The sequence below is a fragment of the Penicillium expansum genome (genome assembly GCF_000769745.1).
Source record: "Penicillium expansum strain MD-8 chromosome Unknown contig309, whole genome shotgun sequence".
NCBI lineage: Eukaryota > Fungi > Ascomycota > Eurotiomycetes > Eurotiales > Aspergillaceae > Penicillium > Penicillium expansum.
In genome coordinates, this window is record NW_015971368.1 from 60,431 (window position 1) to 80,195 (window position 19,765).

Sequence of the window (19,765 nt, forward strand, 5' to 3'; positions counted from 1 at the left end):
TTTTCCCGCTTGATGGATCTACGGTTCCTGATTACAGTGAAACTCATAGATAGTCTTTGGTCTTGTTTCTTTAATTAAAATATTTATGAGTTGGCAATTACTCCAAGCATGGAAATATAATTATCGGGTGCATTCTATGTAAGCTAAATCGCATGGTTTTTGGTGAGCTCCCAATCCTGGGGAGTGCTGATGTTCAGATATATAAGCACTAGTGCAACGTGTAAAGTTGGATTGGGAATGGGAAACATAATCAGCACTAGGAAAATACATATTTGGGCTTATTTGTAGCCTCGCTTACGCACTAACAATTGCTGAGCAAGGGATGTTGTACAAGTTTCTGGCCTTGCATGCTTATCTGGACGTTTTAGCGTAACTATTCCAAGCTTGCTTCTGTGACCTCTTATGCAAGGCCTTCTGCATGAACATCAAAAGTGAGGACTGAAAGCCTTCATTGTATAGAGAGAAAAGTAAATCCAATCCAAAGCAAAGCAACATGGCCTCTTCCGTTGTCCTGTTGTTAAGCTCCAGTTTATGGAGCGACAAGCTGGGCTCTTCCTCGGTTTCTTTTGTTACAGCCTCAGTGACCACATTCCTCCTCTCGCTGGTTCTTTATTTCTACCGCGAATTGTCTCAAACATTCAATAAGCGTCCATCGCATTTTGTGGCCCGTAGCTGGCTTGACTCTTGGGCCCAACCGAAGGTCAATGCTCCACTAGTGGAAGTCAAGAACAACGATTATCGCGAAGCTTTGGCGCGTGGATCAACCCAAGTGAGGCACAATTTGACAGATTGCGAGTTTCGAAACCTGATCTTCTAACATATCTAGTAGTATCCGACGAGTGCCTACCGCATCAAACACTTCCCCGGAGAGATTGTCATCATCCCAAATCAATGCTTGGATGTGATCAAAAATTCAACTGATACCAAGTTAAGCTTCCAGCAAGGCTCCTATGATTTCTTCCTAGGTGATCATACGGGGATTACAGGGCATGAGAAGGCTACTGCTTCCTTACTCCGGGGTCACCTTGGTCGTCTCCTCGATAAGGTTTACACCGTAGTGGATGATGAGGCCATCCGGGCAATTAAAACCCAGGTCGGCGAATGCGAAGAGTGGACAGAACTTGCACTGTTCCCTGTGGCAGTGAAGATGATTATCATGGTCTCCCAACGTGTCTTTGTTGGGGAGCCCCTTTGTCGTGACGAGCAATGGGTGAGTCCGAGACAAACGCGAACGTTATCCATCAGACTAATATTGACGTTCCTTTTCAAAGATCAAAGCCATTACAGTTATGACCCAAGGCGCATTTGCCAGCGTTCCTGATCTATGGCCCGCCCATCCTCTCCTCAGACCGTTCATCGCTTGGAGACATCCAAAATTGCACGCTGTTCGAGAAGCCAAAAAGGAGGCCAAAAGGTACTAATTGAATTACTCTACTTTCGAATATACATTATACTGTAAGTTTACTAACTTCAAGTCTATAGGATCATCCAGCCAGTCATCCAGAAACGTCTCGAAGACAGTAAGAAGCCCGATTTCACCCCGCCCGATGACCTGATTCAACTGGTTATGGACACCATCAAAGGAGACAAGGGCAAAGATGTGGATTTTCAAATCACCGCTCAGGTGGGAACCAGTCGTGCCGCTTTGTTTACAACTGCTTCGACAGTTACTCACCTCATGTATGATCTCACCTCTCGACCTGAGTACATCGAGCCGCTTCGTGAAGAGGTCTTAGCTCTAGGTGATGTCCCAATGAACAGAGTAAACGTTGCCAAGCTTCGAAAGATGGATTCCTTTATTCGGGAATGCCAGAGATTTGTTCTCTTCATGCTTGGTAGGTGCAAACCGATTCCCCAGCACAGATCCCATCACTGATTTTCCTTAGTTGGCACAATTCGCAAGGTCACATCCCCATTCACCATGGCAGATGGTACCCATCTTCCCGTTGGTGTTCTTGTTGGGGTAGACACGAACCACAATGTCTTCAAACACTCCACGCTTGAGAACCCAGAAGTTTTTGACGGGTTTCGCTTCGAGAGACTGCGCAATGAGCCAAATTCAGACTCAAAGTTTCAGGTATGTATTATTCTTCTGGGGTTTTATTGAGACTTTTTCGTTGACCACTCCGTATCTACATAGGCCGTTGGTACCGGGAATGATCACCTAGTCTTTGGCCTGGGCACTCAAGCCTGTCCTGGTCGCTTCTTTGCCATCCACGAAGCGAAAGTTGTCCTGGCGCGCTTTTTGAAGTATTACGATTTCAAGCTATCGGATACCACCGCCCCAAATCCAATGGGAACCGCTGCAGGTGTGCTGACGGTTGTCGATCCTACGACTAAATTTTGGTTCAAAAAACGAGCCAATTGAAATTAGGATGGAAGTTGGGACTTTCTTTCGACAGCATGGGTGTTTGTGAGGTAATCTGAGAGGACCTCTGGGGGATCTATCTAGATGTTAGTCTACGCTTCATATTAAGGCAATCGAAGAATAATTTGGATGTGCAATATCACAATTAGTAGGTATAGCGAAGTGGCCTAGACCGAGAGAGGAAAAATAAGAATAGGTTTGCGACTAGGTCCTTAGTAAAAAGGGGGTGAACCACCAAGGGGTGTACACGGTCTGTGAACTTAAAGCCCTGGAATTATATATATATAACAAGTTAGATCTGAGACAAGTACATCGGAAGTGGTTTGAGGACTTGGAATATCTGGGTCTTGCAATCTAGTTTTTCCATTGTGACTATGAGTCTAAAATATCTTGATTTGAAGTACCTTGGCAACGTGATTTAATCAATATCGGTGGACGTAGCAATTGCTCGGGTGGCGTCTAGGTCTCTCTGAAGCTCCCCAATCTTCGATTCCAAGGCGACCACACAGTCCTTCCCCAGTGGCAAGCGAAGATAATCATATCCGGTCACGGTAGCATCAATGACTGCCCGAGCCGCCTTGTCTGGATCTCCTCTAATAAAATCCGGGATCGAGGTAAGCGATCGAGAGCCAGTGACCATCTGCTCCACAGCAGTACCCTTATAGCCGTCGCTGAAACCATTCTCAAGGTGAGAGGGAGTAATAATACGGCTTGAGAAGGGAGTTCGGAAGGCACCAGGTTCCACAATCAGGACTTTGATGCCGAGAGTCCGAACCTCGTGGGAAAGGGACTCGTGAACAGCCTCGATACCGAATTTGCTAGCTGAATAGGTCGATCTCCCGGGACGCGCGATGAAGCTGATTATTGGTAAATACCTCAATTAGCCAATTTCAAATAAAAACTCAATCATCGGACATAAACCTACCCAGCACCACTGCTGATGAGGATGATATGACCAGAGCCTCGTGCACGCATGACTGGAAGACAGGCTCGAACAGCACGAAGAGGCCCGTAGAAGTTAACTTCCATTTGGTTGCGAACTTCGGCCTCACTATCCAACACTTAGCTCACAAGCCCAGCTAATAGACAAAACTCGCCGGTAGCTGCAAACCTTGTATCTTCAACACCGCCAATGAAAGCATAGCCTGCATTGTTTACTAGAACATCCACGTTGTGCTCCTGGGAGTACTTGGCGAATTGATCGTAGGCATCCTTTTGAGCAGGATCGAGTCCAATCCAGATTCCGCCTTTGGTTGAAAAGTCTGGGTAGGCAGCTTCAGCCTTGCCAACATCACGCGTTGTCGCAATGACCTTGTAGCCGACTTTGAGAGCCTCCGAGGCAAGGGATTTCCCGATACCCGACGAGGCGCCAGTAATTAGCCAAGTCAACTTCGTAGCGGCCATGGTAAGTTAGGTGATTGTTGATTTTCGAATAAACTAGATGTGGGAGAAAGCGAAGTTAGATACGATGTCGCACGAAGGGATACGTGCTGTGCCAGATGGAGGGGTCGGAGTTAAGAGCTTATCCCCTCTCGTTCATTTCGCATAGGTCTGACCGTTTCTTTGTTCCTCCAGGGGCGTTATGCAGTATGATGTAAGCTTATTATTCTGTGTCTGGGGTTATGAACGATGATCATCTACCAAGTCTAATCATATTCAATGGATATCCGCCCATCCCGCCATAAAACAACGCCCGGACTTTAGAGTGCAGATCCATATCCGCCCAAGCATCTCTATTTCGGCCTTATGGGCAGTAATAATACCCTGGGAAAAATAAAGAGAAAGGCATGTTGAAAGACAAATATGGCATGTTTGGGTAATAAGCTGATTACTGCATTTATTATCAGCAGAGACACAATGAAAGACCCTCTAAATAATTCTATGCTAAAACGTTGATATCTAATTAGGTAGCCATGTAGACATATATCCATCCTCGTACGTCCACGTAATGCTAAGCTGTCTCATCCGTTGCCCTCGGAATCACATAGTCATGTCGACGGCGCACTTGCATCCTGGGACTATTATCTGCAAGAACATCGGTCCCGACCACTCTAACCTTAGGCCGGTCTGTTCCAATATATTCAAAGTCGTATTTCAACAAAATATGCGCCAGCATAATCTTGAGTTCGTGTGCTGCAAAAAACCGTCCGGGACACGCATGCTTGCCAAAACCAAAGGCGAAATGTTCCGCTGTCGCAGAGACTAGTTGACCCTTTTGCTCCTGGCCACTTCGCCGAATGTTATAGAAGCGATACGGATCCCACTCCTTGGCGTTCTCATAAGTCTTCTCACTGCGCATGATATCCGTGATAACTGAAGTCTGGGATCCCTTGGGAATTGTCACCCCGTTCGGCAATTCGACCTCCTCGGTCGCGTACCGGTTCATGATGGCCAGTGCCACTGCATCCAGGCGCTGCGTCTCCTTGATGATGCTGTCTAGAAGCTGCATATGATAAACACCGGTCTTGTTCAGCCCATGCGTTGATATAGCGTCCGCAATCTCTTTGCGTACTGCCGGTATGACCTCCTGGTGATGAGCAAGCTGGCCGATGGTTTTAAAAAGCAGATCTCCCGTAGTGTGAATAGCAGACAGGGCCAATCCTACTTGAACGACCACCCCGTCGGACTTTCTGTCCCCCACCAATTGCTGGTGCCACTCAATGGCATCCTCCGTTGTGCTCATGCCTCCATTTGCGGCTCTTTCCTGCGCCCGCTGGGCGAGAATAGGTGTAAGGATCTGTCGTGCTTCTTTGAGAGAAGCTCGAACCTGCTGCGCGCGAACATTGAACCATTGAACGATCCAACGTACGGGCCACGAATACTTTCCGAGTTCCTTGGACGCCATGAATGCATTCACCGTATAGGTGACACTGAGTCGCAACCAGTCTGGATTGTTGGATAATTCGGCACCGACGAAGACTCGTCCGGTCACTCTGGAAACCATTGCCAATACGGTTGCGTGAAGGGGAATCTCATGAAATTCTGTTTCTTCACTCCATTGGCTTTGAAGGGCTTCATCCATGGTGTTGGAAAGAATGCCGCTCATCTTGTCAATCATCGGGGATAGTCTCTTCTGAACTATTTCAATGAGAATCCCGGACTTAAGTAAGGACCCGAAAGCATCAAATCCTGGCAAATAGCCCATCATGTCCTTAGAATATTAGCTTAAGCAATTTAAGTTGGGGGTGTAGAATATGATGTGAGTCTACATACTCGGTGCGCGTATTCCGTGAAGCTGAACCGTCGGTCATTCTTGATATACTCCGCATAATGTGGTGGAAGGTATGTCATGGTTTTTCGATCGGTGATAATGCAAAACGGGCCATCAGTCTTTCAATGAGAGTGGTTAGCATTTCGCACGAGATGGGTTCTGAGTACTGACCTGTCTTTGACCTTCGAGCAAGAGGTCGGCCGCATTCGTTAGGAAACAATTTCTCCCATTGCTCAAAGTCCAATCTTTCTTTCTCACGTTGATCACAGGAAACGGGGGCGTCGAGCGGTACTGCAAAAATGCTAGAGATGCAAGCACGACGAGGGAGGTGATTATCACAAGAGAGCCATCAAGAAGCCCTGCAAGTGTCGATAGCATGTTAGAATCCCGCAGCCTAAGAAAATCGCTGTAGATGAGGGTGAATAAATGTAGTGGGTAGTTCTCGATGCAGGGACGAAACGCGACCACACCTGTTGGTCAAAAAAAGCAATTGTCAACGTTCGGACTTACCTTCGGATTTTGCTCTCACGTGGGAACACATTGGTTGCCGAGCGAGAAGGCTACCAATTTTCCATTCCAGTGTGGCATCCACGCATGGATTAATTGCCGGTTGCATACGGAGTATCAGGGAATGGTTCGTGGCCAATGATGATTGGCACTTTGGAAAGTGTCCAAGGTGATCATCCCTGTACTCCGTACGGAGTACTCAGCCCGGAATTAACCAACATGCACCTGAATGCTTATCATTCAATGTAAGCTTACATTTACGGAATACCGATAGGGGGGAGAAGGGGGGAAGGACTGGAGTACTCCATATCGACGATGTCCAACATCTAGTAGAATAATGCCTCACACTTGCCTACTTTAGTTGGTAGGTACATACTACTAGTCCGAAATCAGCTTGGAGTACTCCGCACTCCGTATACCATTAGACTTTATATGTTTTCTTTTTCCAAAGATACGTAACTAAACTCATGACCTAATCTTTCCTAGACCAAAGATAAAACCCCTTTTCTTCTAGGTACATGTCTACCGCTCTTCTCAATCACATTTTAATAACTTGAGGAATTGAAACAAACAGCCGTGAAACAGCCATGACGGTAACTCTTCCTGCGGACAATGGCCCAGTGCCTCCTACCACTCTGCCCCCTCCAACCAGAGTAATCACAACCCATACGCCAGACGGCAAGTCCGTATTCGAGAGGTCCTTCCCACGTGAGATTCCTGTCCAGGAGATAGAGGCAGGAGCCTCAGCCTCCTTGACATACGTTACCAAGATTCCTGCTAGCCTAACGAAGGATGCGGATGTCAACAATTACAGCGCGCTACTCAAAGATCCCCCTGGCTTGACCATCTCGGATGCAGCAGTTCTCCGATCTTATGACATGGCGCCAGGCGTTGAATCACCTCTACATCGCACAATGTCGATCGATTTCTTGGTTGTTCTTCGCGGTGAGATGCTGCTCACGTTGGACTCGGGAGAGACGGAGAATATTCGCGCCGGAGAGGTGGTGGTTCAGCGTGGAACGATGCATTCTTGGAAGAATGTGAGTTCCGACTGGGCTCGGATGTTAGCAGTCACCATTCCTGTAAATAACTTGGTGGTTGGGGGAGAAGTGATGGGTGAGCATCTCGGAGGGATTCCGGGTTTGAAGGACTCGACTTGATTTGATGTAGTCTCATCTGGGGTGATTGTGGGGCAATAGAGGTTGTATGCCTGGATTGGTATATGACCACTGCACAACTAGCTACTAGGAAACAATGTCTTTAGCGGATATGCAAGATGAGTTAGCGCGTAAATGATAATAGTTGAAGCCTATTTGGTAGGACTTTATGCTGAGTTGGATGGAACGGAGGGAGTTTATTAAGATGTTTTCGTTTTCATCCCTTTCCTCTTCTCTCCATACCACCCTTCCATCGACTCCATCAAATTGAACATTCTCCACTCAACCAAGTCCAACAAGTTTTCATCCAATTAAACCCACCAGACAAAAGGTAAGACAACCACCGACTATTAGAGTCCTACTAACATCCACGGATCATAGTAGCGGCCCGTCCCTCCCCTCATCACCCCGACCCCACGGCCTCAGGGCGTCCTTGCGCATTCAGTACTATCCGATGCCATCCTTCTATTTAGGAGACTTCAGGGTATTTTGGCATGATTCTCGTAACCCACTTGTCATGAAACGCGTTGAGTTCAAATATAAACCCAAACACACAGATATATTCGGCGATATCTCACATTCGATTGAGAGCTTGTCTGGTTTCCATGCTGTACGTTTACAAGGCCCAATTACCAGGGGTAAATGGTTCGTGGGCCCTCTCTACGAAGTCCTAACGACTGGAACGGGGAAGAATGCTACCAGCCCGATCGGAGAAACTGTCTAGCGAATTGAAGCGCTGTCTATCTTTATGACTGGCACAATCTTCAGCATTAAGTGCGACAACTACCTCCAGGGCTATGGCAAGTTCCCCTGCGTGTGGTCAATCACAAGCTAGGTGTACCGGACGATTGCGCCAGTTCCTGGTAGTCAGGTTCCCACTGACGTGAGCATTGCTCCTTCAATTGACGTGTTGTGAACCCCTTTACCCAACATATGATTCCTACCAGGGGATCTCGAATATTAAATTTACCGTGCGCCAAGATTTTGACCATGTTTTGCAACCAGTTCGAATTTATTTCTATATTGTGGCCGAGGAATCGGCCAACGGCACCCTGCCACAGGCACACCGTAGCAACATCCGCAATCTCCAAGAAGTAGTCCACACCATGGTTGCCCGCCTTGGCGCCACTACACAGTAATAGAGTAATTGGGTGCTCTCCGTGGATCGGAGCGTTATAAAAGTAAAATCCCTCCAATACGGCTCCTTTGGGAATTTCTTCCCTGCTACTTCGCACCAGATAAGCTACACCAATAAACAAATGATGAACAGCCGTGCATTTCTTGTTGCTACTCTTCGATGATCCTGTTCTGTCCACTAGACCCCAAGGAACAATTATGTAAGATGCCCATGCTGCATTTAGGGGATACTAAGCATGAATGTGGAATAGTGAAATAGAGCTGAAACATCATGTTTTGGTGACACAAACAATGATGATCACTCTACATTGAGGCGTGCGGAATGCTGCCACATTGACACTCAGCCCGCATTCTTCGGTCTCAACCTTCATCTCAGGTATACTCAGTTTTATGCAAGCTTATTTATGAACTGCCACCCCTTACCTGACGTTGCATTGTACAACCGAGTGTTGACTGATAAAAGGGTGACTGTTATTCAAAATCAACACTCTTCGGACTGAAAGCTATTGCCGACTGTTTTTACGTCAACCATGGCGAGCGACAACAAATCAGCTTATGTCGAACTTGGCCACTATGGCTCAAAAAACTCACCACCGGCATCGACGACAGAGTTGCTACGCAAGGAAGGAGAAGAACAAGCCAGAGTGCCCGATAGCCCCCAAGATGAAGCAGAGTATCCATCCATCTGGAAACTCATTCCTGTCATGATCGGGCTTTGTTGTGCTGTTTTCTGTATGGCCCTTGTATGGTGCTATGTATCCCACAACCTCATTATAAGCCTACTAACCGTCACTTTGCATAGGACAACACAATCGTCGCGACTGCAATTCCAAAAATTACCGCCGAATTCAATTCGCTTGATGACATGGGCTGGTATGGTAGCGCTTACATGTTGACTACATGTGCGGTAACCCTCATTTTCGGAAAGCTTTACTCCTACTATTCAACCAAATGGACCTTCATGACGGCCTTGACCTTGTTCGAACTGGGATCCCTTGTCTGCGGCGTTACCCCAACCTCGACGGGTTTGATTATTGGGAGAGCTCTAGCGGGTGTAGGAGCTGGAGGCCTTCTTTCGGGCTCCATTCTTGTCATTGCAACCCTTGTACCTTTGCGAAAGCGTGCGATCTTTACCGGGGGTATTGGAGCCATATTTGGAATTTCCAGCGTGGCTGGTCCGTTGTAAGTCATGTCTCTCATCTTACGGACGGTGATCCATTTTTCTGATCTCTCACTAACGACATCTCATATCACAACAGGTTAGGAGGTGCTTTAACAGATCATGCAACCTGGAGGTGGTGTTTCTACATTAACCTCCCATTGGGAGCGGTCACAGCTGTGGTGATTGCATTTTTCTTCAAGGATAAACCACCCCAGAAGCAACTCACAAGCCGCGAGAAACTACAGAGTCTGGATTTGATTGGCACCGCCATTTTCTTACCCACTATCGTTTGTCTCCTTCTCGCTTTGCAATGGGGAGGTCAAAAATACCCCTGGGCAAATCCGCGGATTATCGTGTTATTTGTGCTATTTGGGTTGGGTCTTTGTTTCTGGATGTACGTTCAGCATGTTAGACAGGATCTAGCGACAGTACCCCCTCGAATCATCAAGAATCGCAACGTGTGGGGTGCATTGGCCTATAGCACTTGCCTCGGCGGCGCGTTCTTCGTCTCGGTCTACTATGTATGTTTCTCTTCTCCGACCTGGGGATCCCTACTAACCGTCCGTTTCGCAGCTTCCCCTTTGGTTCCAGGCAATTAAAGGGGCCAGTGCTACTAAGTCTGGCGTGATGAACCTCCCGTTGATTCTAGGAGTCACTATCTTTACAATGGTTTCGGCCGTACTCGTAACGGTTTCTGGATACTACAATCCTTTCGTGCTGGCTGCGACGGTAATCTTCAGCGTCGGCAATGGCCTCCTCACAACCTTGGAGCCTAGTTCTGGCCCTGCGAAGTGGATAGGCTACCAAGCTATGACTGGTATTGGAGCAGGCATGGGGATGCAGCTGCCAACGATTGTTGTGCAGGCGGCAGTTCAGGAAGCCGATGTCCCCGTTGCGACTACATTAGTCGCGTTTACCCAAACTCTCTCGGGTGCTGTTTTTATTTCCATTGCCCAAAATGTCTTCCAGAATCGTCTGGTTGCAAATGTTCAGAAATTCGCTCCGATGCTTGACCCAGCAGCGGTTGTCAAGGCGGGAGCAACAAAGTTACGGGAAACTTTCCCTGACCACATCCATGTCGTTCTACAAGCGTACAACAATGCTGTCACCCAGTCGTTCTACATCGCAGTCGCAATGAGTGCTCTTTCAATAGTTGGGGCATTGTCTCTCCAGTGGATTTCGGTTAAAAAGAAGAAGTTGACGGCAGCCCTGTGAGGGAGGGCCAAAAGCGAGAATAACAGTTATGATGGAAGATACGACATTGGTTTCTAGATTATTCGGTTGATATATATATTTATATTGGGGATTAGTTATAGGCGCTCGCAGGGGGGAAGAAGAGTTCCCCTGGACGGCGCAAGTCAATGGGGAGTATTTAATGACGGGATCTTCCTGCTCTAGATTAATATTCAACATCGCTAGCTTTACTTACTTAATACTACAGCTATTGCTTTTACCCCGGGATCTCGACTGCCGTGGGAATGACCGGCACGAGCTTCTAGTCTTGGTTCCGAGTCTCAATTGACTGAAACATCTTTCCTGTTCTTTTGTCTTGCAGATTGGCAATGGAAGGAGAGAATATTTCCCACAGGTTTTACTGTTAATGGAAATACTTCAATTTCCGAGGTACGGAGTAGAAGGACTCGATATTTTAGTCCCACTTCTAAAGATTATGTTATTGGCTAGGAGTCAGTACATATATATGCAAGGGGGTCTTTCATCAGCCCTCGCCTCATTCCAAGACATCCTGTAGCTGCAAAGGTGGCTTACACATGATGAATGCAGCAGTTTATCTGAAATCTGGTCTCATTAAATAATAAGTCATCAATGGAGTGATACATCATCCTCAGAATAAGTTGTTGTGTGATTGGTGTATCCCACGAATGTCCAAGACGGCCTTTATAGCTAGTAATACCTAGGATTTGGTATACTTCTGCTCTTATAATACATTGCATAGAGCTAGGTAGGGGAAAATATCTTGTGTTAGCAAGGAATTTTGTGGCAGCGGATATTTTCGTTAATCTCCTATTTCTTCTGCTATTTTCATCTTTACTCAAGTATTTTGCTATAAGAAAAACGAAGCCTGAATAATAGAAAAGAAAAAGTAAAGAATAACCGAAAGCTCTTGATACTATGTCACTGTCCAAACAAGCATTTATGAAATATATCTTGCAACTTTGTCCTGTGACAAAGTACTCAATAACCCATTTCGAAGCAATGATCCCATAACATTAGATTGTAGCGTAACATAAGCCTCCCACCCGGCCTTCTCTCCAAACCCATCACCCGCACGCTCAGGCTGGATATTACACAAGCCGTCCAGAAGCGCAGCGCGGGGGTTGAACTCAACAACTCGACCTAGAGCTGGGCCAAAATCCAAATGATACACCTTGAGGTGTCGCCAACTTGACAACATCGTGTCCGGGAGGCGTGCACGCATTTGGCTCCAATCCTGTTTCCTTGTCAGGCGTGCTAGATCCTCGCGCACATGTGCGTCGTCGATCAAGGCGAGATTTTGGCGAAGCTGCAGTGCCAGTGCTGTGATTTCGAGAAGTTCGGTATTGCCTATGGTCGGATGTTGTCTCTTTGTCGAAGCCGTGTTAAGAATCCCATCATGGGAGTGCGCAATTGCTGTAACGACAGAGACAGCATTCCCAAGATAAGTACTTGGGAGGGAGGCAAGTTTCTCACGCAGGTCGACAACCATGATCATCTCTGGGTTGGGGTCGGTTTGACCGTCTTTGATCTGGTCGCTTCGAGCTTTATACATGTCTAGTGCAACTAGAGCGGTGAACATGTCATTGGTGGAGATGAATTTTGGCCTAGAATCTTTTGATTCACCCATAGACCGCGCGTCATCATACTGTCGGGACAGGATATCCGACAATACTCCGTTGCAAGCGGTCTTGAGCTGTGCGATGGTCGCAGCCGAGAATTGAAAAGAGTAGATATCCAGTTTCGGCAGGACCCCTTTCGAACCTGCCGTTGGCGTCTCTATCTTGCTGTTCTGGCCTTCTTCTTTGTGCCAACAGGGTGACCCGGCTGTTAAGATCCCAGTATCGTCAACCAGACGTCTCAAATTAATCTCATCCTTCAGCTCACTTGAGCGTGTCAAACCCAGTGAGCCGGGGCTGCGACAGCACTGGGCTAGCATTTCGATCAACAGCCCGACTCCTGTACCATCAAATACCCTGTGGTGGAACCCTATCGCTAGAACAAGTCCATCCGCGAGGACATTGACCTGGAGACGGAAAACGGGCCTCGGGCCTGGTGATTGGGGCAACAAGGAGACTGGAGGAACATATGAGTCGTCAAGAGATGCAAATATCTCGGTCGTATGAACTTTTCCTTTGCTTTGGCGTGGTGTATTTGGGATGACGTGGTGGGGGTGATGTTTCGTGGAAATCATAGGAACTTCGTGGATCAGAATTGAGGAAGGCACGACCTGCATTACATTCCTCCTGCCATTTGGTGTGGTCGTTTCAATGACATCTCCGCTCAAAAAAGGGAGCCTATCTATAAGACCAGAAATTCCCTGGTTGATGGTAACGAGGCATTCTTCGATGTTGCTGCAGCGGAACGATATGAAGAAATTCATGAAAATCGGTCCCACAGTGTGATCTAAGCAGGTGAGATAGAATGGTTCAAATGTCCTCACGGACTCATTCTTTGTTTCAGGTATTGTCATGTTGTCAAATGATCACAACTTTGGATATGCCAAGACGGACTTTGTCTTGGGTTCTCTGAAAAATATGGAATAATCTCTGCCAAAACTTATAACAGTTCCATGTGTGCTCTATCTCATGCGACGCATCGCGTACTTACAGGGATCGTCCACTAACCCCTTCTAGATCAATCCCTCGCATCTTGAATCGCTAAATAGCGGTGTGAAAGAAGAATCCCACGATAGAAAAAACACTTGAGATCTTTACCAACTTATTCATATTCGCATATTATTCTTGATACATTGAATAATTGACTATATCTTAGTGACCCTCATTCTTGACTTGCTATATCTATTCCGGCCGGAAGCCATGTACTAAACCAGCTCTTTGGTACTAAGTCGCCCGCAGTCCGAATATTTGAAACAGGGTATGCGGTCAAGCATAATATTGAAGCGTCCACGTGGGAACGAGGCAAATGTGATAGTATTCTTTCCATACTGCTTGACATGAATGGGTTCGAAAGCGTGAGGCGGTTCGCCATCAGCTTAGAGCAGGAGGTCGGAGGGGATGGCCTGCAAGTCGCCATATTTCAAGCTGGAGTCATCCCTGGAACTTATTCAGTAGTTAACATCACAGGTTGGGAGTCATCACTACAAGCCAATCTTTTATCCACAGCCTTGCTCGTCACCTATTTTCTACCATTCCCTCCTCAAACGAGGGTCAAAGGGAAACGGGCATCCGAGACAACTCACCCTCACAGGTAGCGTTGAGTACGTCTAGGTGACTGAGAGTATAGCTGTCGATGTTGCCAAAGTGCTGAAAGCTTTGATTTAGCTCTAGTCGTTTCACTCGCGAATCTCATATCTCATCACCAAACCCTTGGTTGTCTATATCATGTAGGGATTGATAGGCGATTATTTGGTTGCGCCTTTGGACCAACCACTCTCTATGCAGCCTGCCCCAGCTAGACAGTGGCAAATATTACCCGAGACTTCTCCTAGCCTCGGAAAACTGTAATGGAGTCATTGAACATATATGACGGGCGATCTGCGGAGATGGGAGGACAGCCCTTGCTAAGGGCGTCGTTGCTCGTGGCAGATGGTTGTGGAAACTTTTGGATCAACAACAACTTACTTGAGTGACTCGTTCCGTTTCCGTTTAGTATTCACACTATCTAAGCATTTGGTAGTCTTGTAATACCCCCAAGTGAGGGACGGAAGCTTCAAGCTCGGATGTGGAAGGAACTTCGCGATATTTGGTTTGAAAACAAGGAGATCCCGCTTGGATGTCGGAGCCTAGCTTCCAATAGCGAAGCCTGATCACCATCCCGAGACACTAATCTCTAAGCGTGAACAGCTTTTTCACACATCCTTTTTCTCATGTCTCAGCATCCATCTGCCACTCCGGTTATTAACAATCGGACGGTATAGAATTCAGTTATTGTGAACGATTCTACGACATAAGCCTCCAGAAGCTTTAGCGAGTTGCTTAATTTTACTCGGGGATCAAATGGTGGCAAGAGGTCAGAACTAGAGCGGAAAGAGAAAGGTCTTAAGTGCAAGGTATATTTCGATACATATATGTAATGAGGTGTGATGATATATACTAAGACTATTTCACATATTCGTTATTTATTTTGAAGCATCATTCTCCCGTTCCTTCAGCGTTTCCCGAACTTTGGGAAGAACAAATCGTCCATAATCAATGGCATCATTAAGATTATCATAGCCTCGGATGGAGATGAGGTCTGCGCCAAGATCAACGTAGTCAACAAGAGAATCGACAATAGTCTGCACTGATCCAACAAGGGCAGTAGATGCACCCTGAGCATTTGTTGCGGTAACAGTAGGGTACCAAAGTGCGCGGTCCTGGACCTCTCCACGAGTGGCAATATCAAGAAGACGCTGAGAGCCAACGTTCTGTGGGGTAGGCGCATTCGCAGGGACTCTGCTTTGACCGTTCGCTCGGTTGGCATTCAGGGCATCGAGGGTTCGGTGTGCTTTGGCCCAGGCGAGATCCTCGGTCTCTGCGACAATAGGACGGAAGGTCACCCAGATGCGAGGTCTGTCGGACTCTGGGCGACCGGCCTTTGCTGCCTCAGCATAGATGCGATCAATTTGTTCCTTGGTTTCCTTCAAAGGTTCACCCCAAAGTCCAAAGATATCAGCAAGGGAGCCTCCAATGCGGTACGCTTCGGGGGATGAGCCGCCAACTGAAACTGGAATTGAGGCACCGGTGAGTCGTACTTGGTTGCTGAATTGCTTGAAGGTGTAGTATTTGCTGTCCCAGTCAAAGGGCTCCGCGGACTCCCATGCACGACGGAGAATCTTAATATAATCTTCAAGGCGGCCGTAGCGCTCATCCTTGCTCAGGAAGTCACCTTCCTTGGCCTGCTCTGCGTCACTTCCACCTGCGATAAAGTGAACAACGACACGACCGCGGCTCAGCTGGTCGAGTGTAGCTAGCGCTTTTGCTGCGACTGTGGGGTACAGTGTGTTGGGTCGCAGAGCAATGATGACCTTGATGTTCTTGGTCACTGCCAAAATGGTGGCTCCAATGGTGAATGGATCATAAAATGCGGAGCCGTAGGGAACCAGCGTGTAGTTGTAACCGTAATCATCAAGGTTGCGAGCGTAGCGAACGAGATACTCTGGATCAATAGAAGCGTTGGGGATGGGATTGATCTCAGTAGAGGCATTCGGGAAGGTGAGACTGATGAATTCCGCCATAGTGACTCTTTTTCAACCTTTTGAGCTGCTTTATTTTCTTGTCGGATACTGTTTTACCTCTCATCTTATGGAGGATAGATCTTCTTTTAATACTTCAAAATCGTTGTGTCTCTGGGTTGATTTGGCATCAATGCATGACGCAAGATGGTATAAGATTGCGTCTTAGCACGCAAGTTGATAACCATCCATAACCCTCCGCGTCGGATCATATGTTTCACTTGGCATTCTCTACTAATTCAAGTAAGCGCTGTTCCTTCTGTTACATTCGATAAATAATAGTATGTGAACTGGAAGGTATTGCGCCAGCATTGCGCAAGATGGTTCATGAGAATCGCAATATGAGGTTGAAAGGACCCGCTAGATAAGCCTATAGCAAGATGGCCGAGATCGCAGGTGAATCACGGAGTTAACTTGTGCAGATCCTAAATCCCTCGATAACCACCTCGGAGGTTTTCAGGAAGGATTGATTCCCTTGATGACACGACCATTGGGATCATCTTCGCCATGGTATGCTTCTGCGGCTATAGACTCACGCCAGGGTATCACTCCTGCATTTTACGATCGCTTTTAGTGATTACTGGTCTGTTGCAGGTCAAGCTTTCTTGGTGAGTCTAATGAGCATGATAATGCTGCACTGCAATATGTATGCCGATGTCACTCGCATAAGTAAGTGGAATGTTTCCTTCGGGAAGTTTCTTCCCCACCAGTTCCTATCCGAAAGTGTGTTCTACCCCAGAACAGCGCCTCGAGGTCCCTTACCTACGAATCTAACTCGAGCGCAAACAACTCAGGGCCGAGGTGATGGAGGGGGTTGACCTGCCCCGATTCGTCGAGATGCGGGAGCTCAACTGAACCGTCCAGATCTTATCCGCCTGTTACTACCCAGGTTTGGTTGAATTTGTCCTTTAACTTCCATGCCCTGAGCTTATCGGCTGAGGTTATTCTCGAATACCGGCATATGTTATGCACCCTGTTGGACCTCGTGAAATGCCTTGTTACTACCCCGCGTCACATCATGCCCCGCGTCAGATCATGACTCAGCATTCGGCAATTCCGGTCTGTTCATATGTTTACCTCAACGCGCAGTCCTATATGATTCAATACATAGAGACCAATTGTGTGGTGCAGAATCTTGAAATTCCCCCAACTTGACGTCGTTAATATGCCGAGGCCAATGAGGAAAGTGATAACTTGAGAGGCGCATGGATGATAAGACGCTAGTCCCAATATGGATACTACGTCATCGATTCAGGATGCGGTATATCAGCGACAAACCTCACTTTGCTTCTCTCTTTTACACGTCCCTTTGGATATATTGATTACGTTGAACCAGCCATTATGCCACTCGTTGTTCCAGGAATCAACTCCTCATTTGGGAACAAGTCCGAGTGGGTCAACAAGCTCATGGGCAAGACCATTAGCAACACTAGTAATGAGACAGTACGTCACTTTTGAAAAATTGTCGACATGAGCATCCTAATCTGACTAATTGGTAGTCCTTTGCAAAGAAAGATCTTCCTGATGTTCATCGAGTATTGAAGCCAGGTGACATGAAGACCATGGATCATAATCCGAACAGGTAAAGCCTCATTGCAAAGCGCCATGAAGGTAATGACCATGTCGCTGACCGTGTGCGATTGAATCTAGACTCAACATCCATGTGGATGAAGATGGAGCTGTTCACGATGTGAACTACGGTTAGAGCTAAGATATATATATTTAACCCGGCACTTCAGGCTGGAATTCCAAGACCAAATTGAACCAATTGAACATCTATTGTTTGAAAGTCTATTGCTGCCCTCATGAAACCATCTCACATAGGTTAAGTCACTCAGCCTTCCATCTCAGTAGAGTAAGCGAGTGTCGTGGGAAAACGTACGACCCACTTCCATTCCAGGTCGACTCCTGGATCGCCACCTCTTCCTTGCCGTTCATATTTGTCACGGCCAAATCACTTGCGGTGACCGTGAACACAGCCACTTCTCCTTGGGCACCCTCAACCCGACTTTCCAAATCTTGAGTGTCGTGAATATTCACCACAGCAACATTGACAAACCCATCATCTCCGACAGTAGCACTGACATCCAACCAGGGGGTATCCTTGGCACTTCGAATCCACTGAGGAGTAGTCTCACCCTCGTATGTTCCACTGGAAACATGACTGGCAACGGTCCAACCGCGCATGTAGCGCGAGAACAGCCAAAGCGGCCACCAGGTGGTCTGCTTGGTAATTCCCTCTGGGGTGGTCATCAAGGGTGAGATGACGTTAACAGTCTGTGCGATACACGCCATGCTGACATCCTTGCTCTTTCGGACAAAGACGTTCAACCAGGCGGCGACGGCGAGGGCGTCGGAGAGTGTGTAGTTCTCCTCGGCGCCTTGGCTTCCCTCTGCGCGGATGGGATCCCAGACGTTCCACTCGTCGAAGCAGATTGTTGGGCGAAGTTGCTCGGGGGGAACCTTGTTTTCAACCCTGGCGAGATCAATTAAGGCGGATGTGATTTCAATTGCACGCTCAGCTGCCAATGGTGCGGTAACATTGTGGAGATGGGATGATGAGGATGTGTAGAGGTGGATGCTGTGCATGTCAATCAAAGGGACTGAGCTGGTTGACAACGCGGAATGGGCAGGGACAAGACACTGGTTTAGTGTGTAGTAATCCCATGAAGCAGTGCCATCTTGGCCACAGAGGATCAATATGAGGGTGGGATCCAGGAGTTTGAGAGCTGAAGTGAAAATAATTAGCGCGAAGTTTCTGCTAGTAATGAAATGAAGTATTACCTTTGGCCCATTGAATCGCCTTGTGAGCATATGCTTCCTTGGTCATCTGCTCCACTTGCCAGGGACCCCAACACTCGTTACCTAGGGCCCAGTATTTGACCTGCTCAGGTTGTTAGATTGATCGCAGCTCAACAGGTTGCAATTTTTATCTGAACATACATTGTAGGGCTCCTCACGGCCATTCTTCCTTCGTAGATTGGCATAGTAAGTGTTGCCAGTTCCATTGCAGTACTCAACCCAGCCCAAGGCTAAAGAGGTTCAACATCAGTATGCCTTCGTGTCAAAGCAGGGTTAAATGAGAACGTACCTTCATCCAAGGTACCGGTACCAAAGTTGAAGCAAAGGTACGGCTCCGTGCCTAGAGCCTCACACCATTGCATGAACTCGTCAGTGCCGAATTGGTTGGTCTCAGTTCCGAGCCAAGCAAGCTCTGGTCTTTCAGTAGATCAACATCAGCAAAGTTCTAGCAAAATAAATATCACATGAGAAGTATTCGTACCGTGCTGGCCGTTGATCCTTAGGACCGACGCCATCGAGCCAGTGATAGGTCGCGCAGAAATTGCCGCCGGGATACCGAACGACAGGGATGTTGAGCCCCTTCAACGCCTCCAGGACATCCTTTCGGAATCCCTTCTCGTCTGACAGCGGGTTTCCAGGGTCATAGATTCCACCATAGATGCAGCGACCCATATGCCTGTAAAACTAGTTAGTTCAAATCATGAAACTGGAAGAGGTCCGAGATGCCTTACTCGGTAAAGCCGGCATAGATGTTCGGGTTGATCTTGGAGATGCGCCTCGATGGGTGCACGGAGATGAGAGGCGTCTCATGATCCTCCAATTTAGTAAAGGTCGTCATCTTCTGTACAAATGTGAAGTTTGTTTCTACTGTTTATGTTGGAGGCGTCACTCTGGCTAAATAGGCGATTTAACTGATCCAAAGTCGCGATTCACTTTAGGGAAAAGGCGTCCTTGTTAAGGTTTAAAAGGCGCGATTCAAGGAAAACAAATTAAAGAAGCGAGATGTACTTTGATCACAGGTGATTTATCAAAA

General features: G+C 47.3%; 9 protein-coding genes across 9 annotated transcripts; 4 read left to right on the plus strand and 5 right to left on the minus strand.

The window, feature by feature from the left end:
- Window positions 1-493: 493 nt before the first annotated feature.
- PEX2_090300 (cytochrome P450) lies at window positions 494-2,368 on the plus strand (the record flags this gene model as incomplete). The annotated part of the gene is made up of 6 exons (XM_016746300.1): window positions 494-769; window positions 830-1,210; window positions 1,272-1,414; window positions 1,483-1,835; window positions 1,887-2,077; window positions 2,141-2,368. The coding sequence occupies 6 exons, from the start codon at window positions 494-496 to the stop codon at window positions 2,366-2,368; spliced, it is 1,572 nt and encodes a 523-aa protein (XP_016597089.1).
- A 418-nt stretch (window positions 2,369-2,786) lies between these two features.
- On the minus strand, window positions 2,787-3,772 carry PEX2_090310 (SDR family oxidoreductase; the record flags this gene model as incomplete). Its single annotated transcript, XM_016746301.1, has 3 exons — window positions 2,787-3,225; window positions 3,294-3,419; window positions 3,480-3,772. The coding sequence occupies 3 exons, from the start codon at window positions 3,770-3,772 to the stop codon at window positions 2,787-2,789; spliced, it is 858 nt and encodes a 285-aa protein (XP_016597090.1).
- Window positions 3,773-4,319: 547 nt separating this feature from the next.
- Window positions 4,320-6,120, minus strand: PEX2_090320 (cytochrome P450; the record flags this gene model as incomplete). Its single annotated transcript, XM_016746302.1, has 4 exons — window positions 4,320-5,519; window positions 5,582-5,698; window positions 5,751-5,938; window positions 6,090-6,120. The coding sequence occupies 4 exons, from the start codon at window positions 6,118-6,120 to the stop codon at window positions 4,320-4,322; spliced, it is 1,536 nt and encodes a 511-aa protein (XP_016597091.1).
- A 553-nt stretch (window positions 6,121-6,673) lies between these two features.
- Window positions 6,674-7,246, plus strand: PEX2_090330 (cupin domain-containing protein; the record flags this gene model as incomplete). Its single annotated transcript, XM_016746303.1, has 1 exon — window positions 6,674-7,246. The coding sequence occupies one exon, from the start codon at window positions 6,674-6,676 to the stop codon at window positions 7,244-7,246; it is 573 nt and encodes a 190-aa protein (XP_016597092.1).
- Window positions 7,247-8,910: 1,664 nt separating this feature from the next.
- On the plus strand, window positions 8,911-10,757 carry PEX2_090340 (MDR family MFS transporter; the record flags this gene model as incomplete). Its single annotated transcript, XM_016746304.1, has 4 exons — window positions 8,911-9,123; window positions 9,183-9,562; window positions 9,640-10,063; window positions 10,116-10,757. The coding sequence occupies 4 exons, from the start codon at window positions 8,911-8,913 to the stop codon at window positions 10,755-10,757; spliced, it is 1,659 nt and encodes a 552-aa protein (XP_016597093.1).
- A 937-nt stretch (window positions 10,758-11,694) lies between these two features.
- On the minus strand, window positions 11,695-13,227 carry PEX2_090350 (Transferase; the record flags this gene model as incomplete). The annotated part of the gene is made up of 1 exon (XM_016746305.1): window positions 11,695-13,227. The coding sequence occupies one exon, from the start codon at window positions 13,225-13,227 to the stop codon at window positions 11,695-11,697; it is 1,533 nt and encodes a 510-aa protein (XP_016597094.1).
- Window positions 13,228-14,835: 1,608 nt separating this feature from the next.
- On the minus strand, window positions 14,836-15,933 carry PEX2_090360 (LLM class flavin-dependent oxidoreductase; the record flags this gene model as incomplete). The annotated part of the gene is made up of 1 exon (XM_016746306.1): window positions 14,836-15,933. One exon carries the CDS (start codon window positions 15,931-15,933, stop codon window positions 14,836-14,838), a length of 1,098 nt encoding a protein of 365 aa, XP_016597095.1.
- A 1,338-nt stretch (window positions 15,934-17,271) lies between these two features.
- Window positions 17,272-17,635, plus strand: PEX2_090370 (uncharacterized protein; the record flags this gene model as incomplete). The annotated part of the gene is made up of 3 exons (XM_016746307.1): window positions 17,272-17,373; window positions 17,430-17,512; window positions 17,581-17,635. The coding sequence occupies 3 exons, from the start codon at window positions 17,272-17,274 to the stop codon at window positions 17,633-17,635; spliced, it is 240 nt and encodes a 79-aa protein (XP_016597096.1).
- Window positions 17,636-17,760: 125 nt separating this feature from the next.
- Window positions 17,761-19,570, minus strand: PEX2_090380 (alpha-N-arabinofuranosidase; the record flags this gene model as incomplete). Its single annotated transcript, XM_016746308.1, has 6 exons — window positions 17,761-18,659; window positions 18,715-18,814; window positions 18,874-18,962; window positions 19,022-19,149; window positions 19,214-19,408; window positions 19,464-19,570. The coding sequence occupies 6 exons, from the start codon at window positions 19,568-19,570 to the stop codon at window positions 17,761-17,763; spliced, it is 1,518 nt and encodes a 505-aa protein (XP_016597097.1).
- Between the last annotated feature and the right edge of the window lie 195 nt (window positions 19,571-19,765).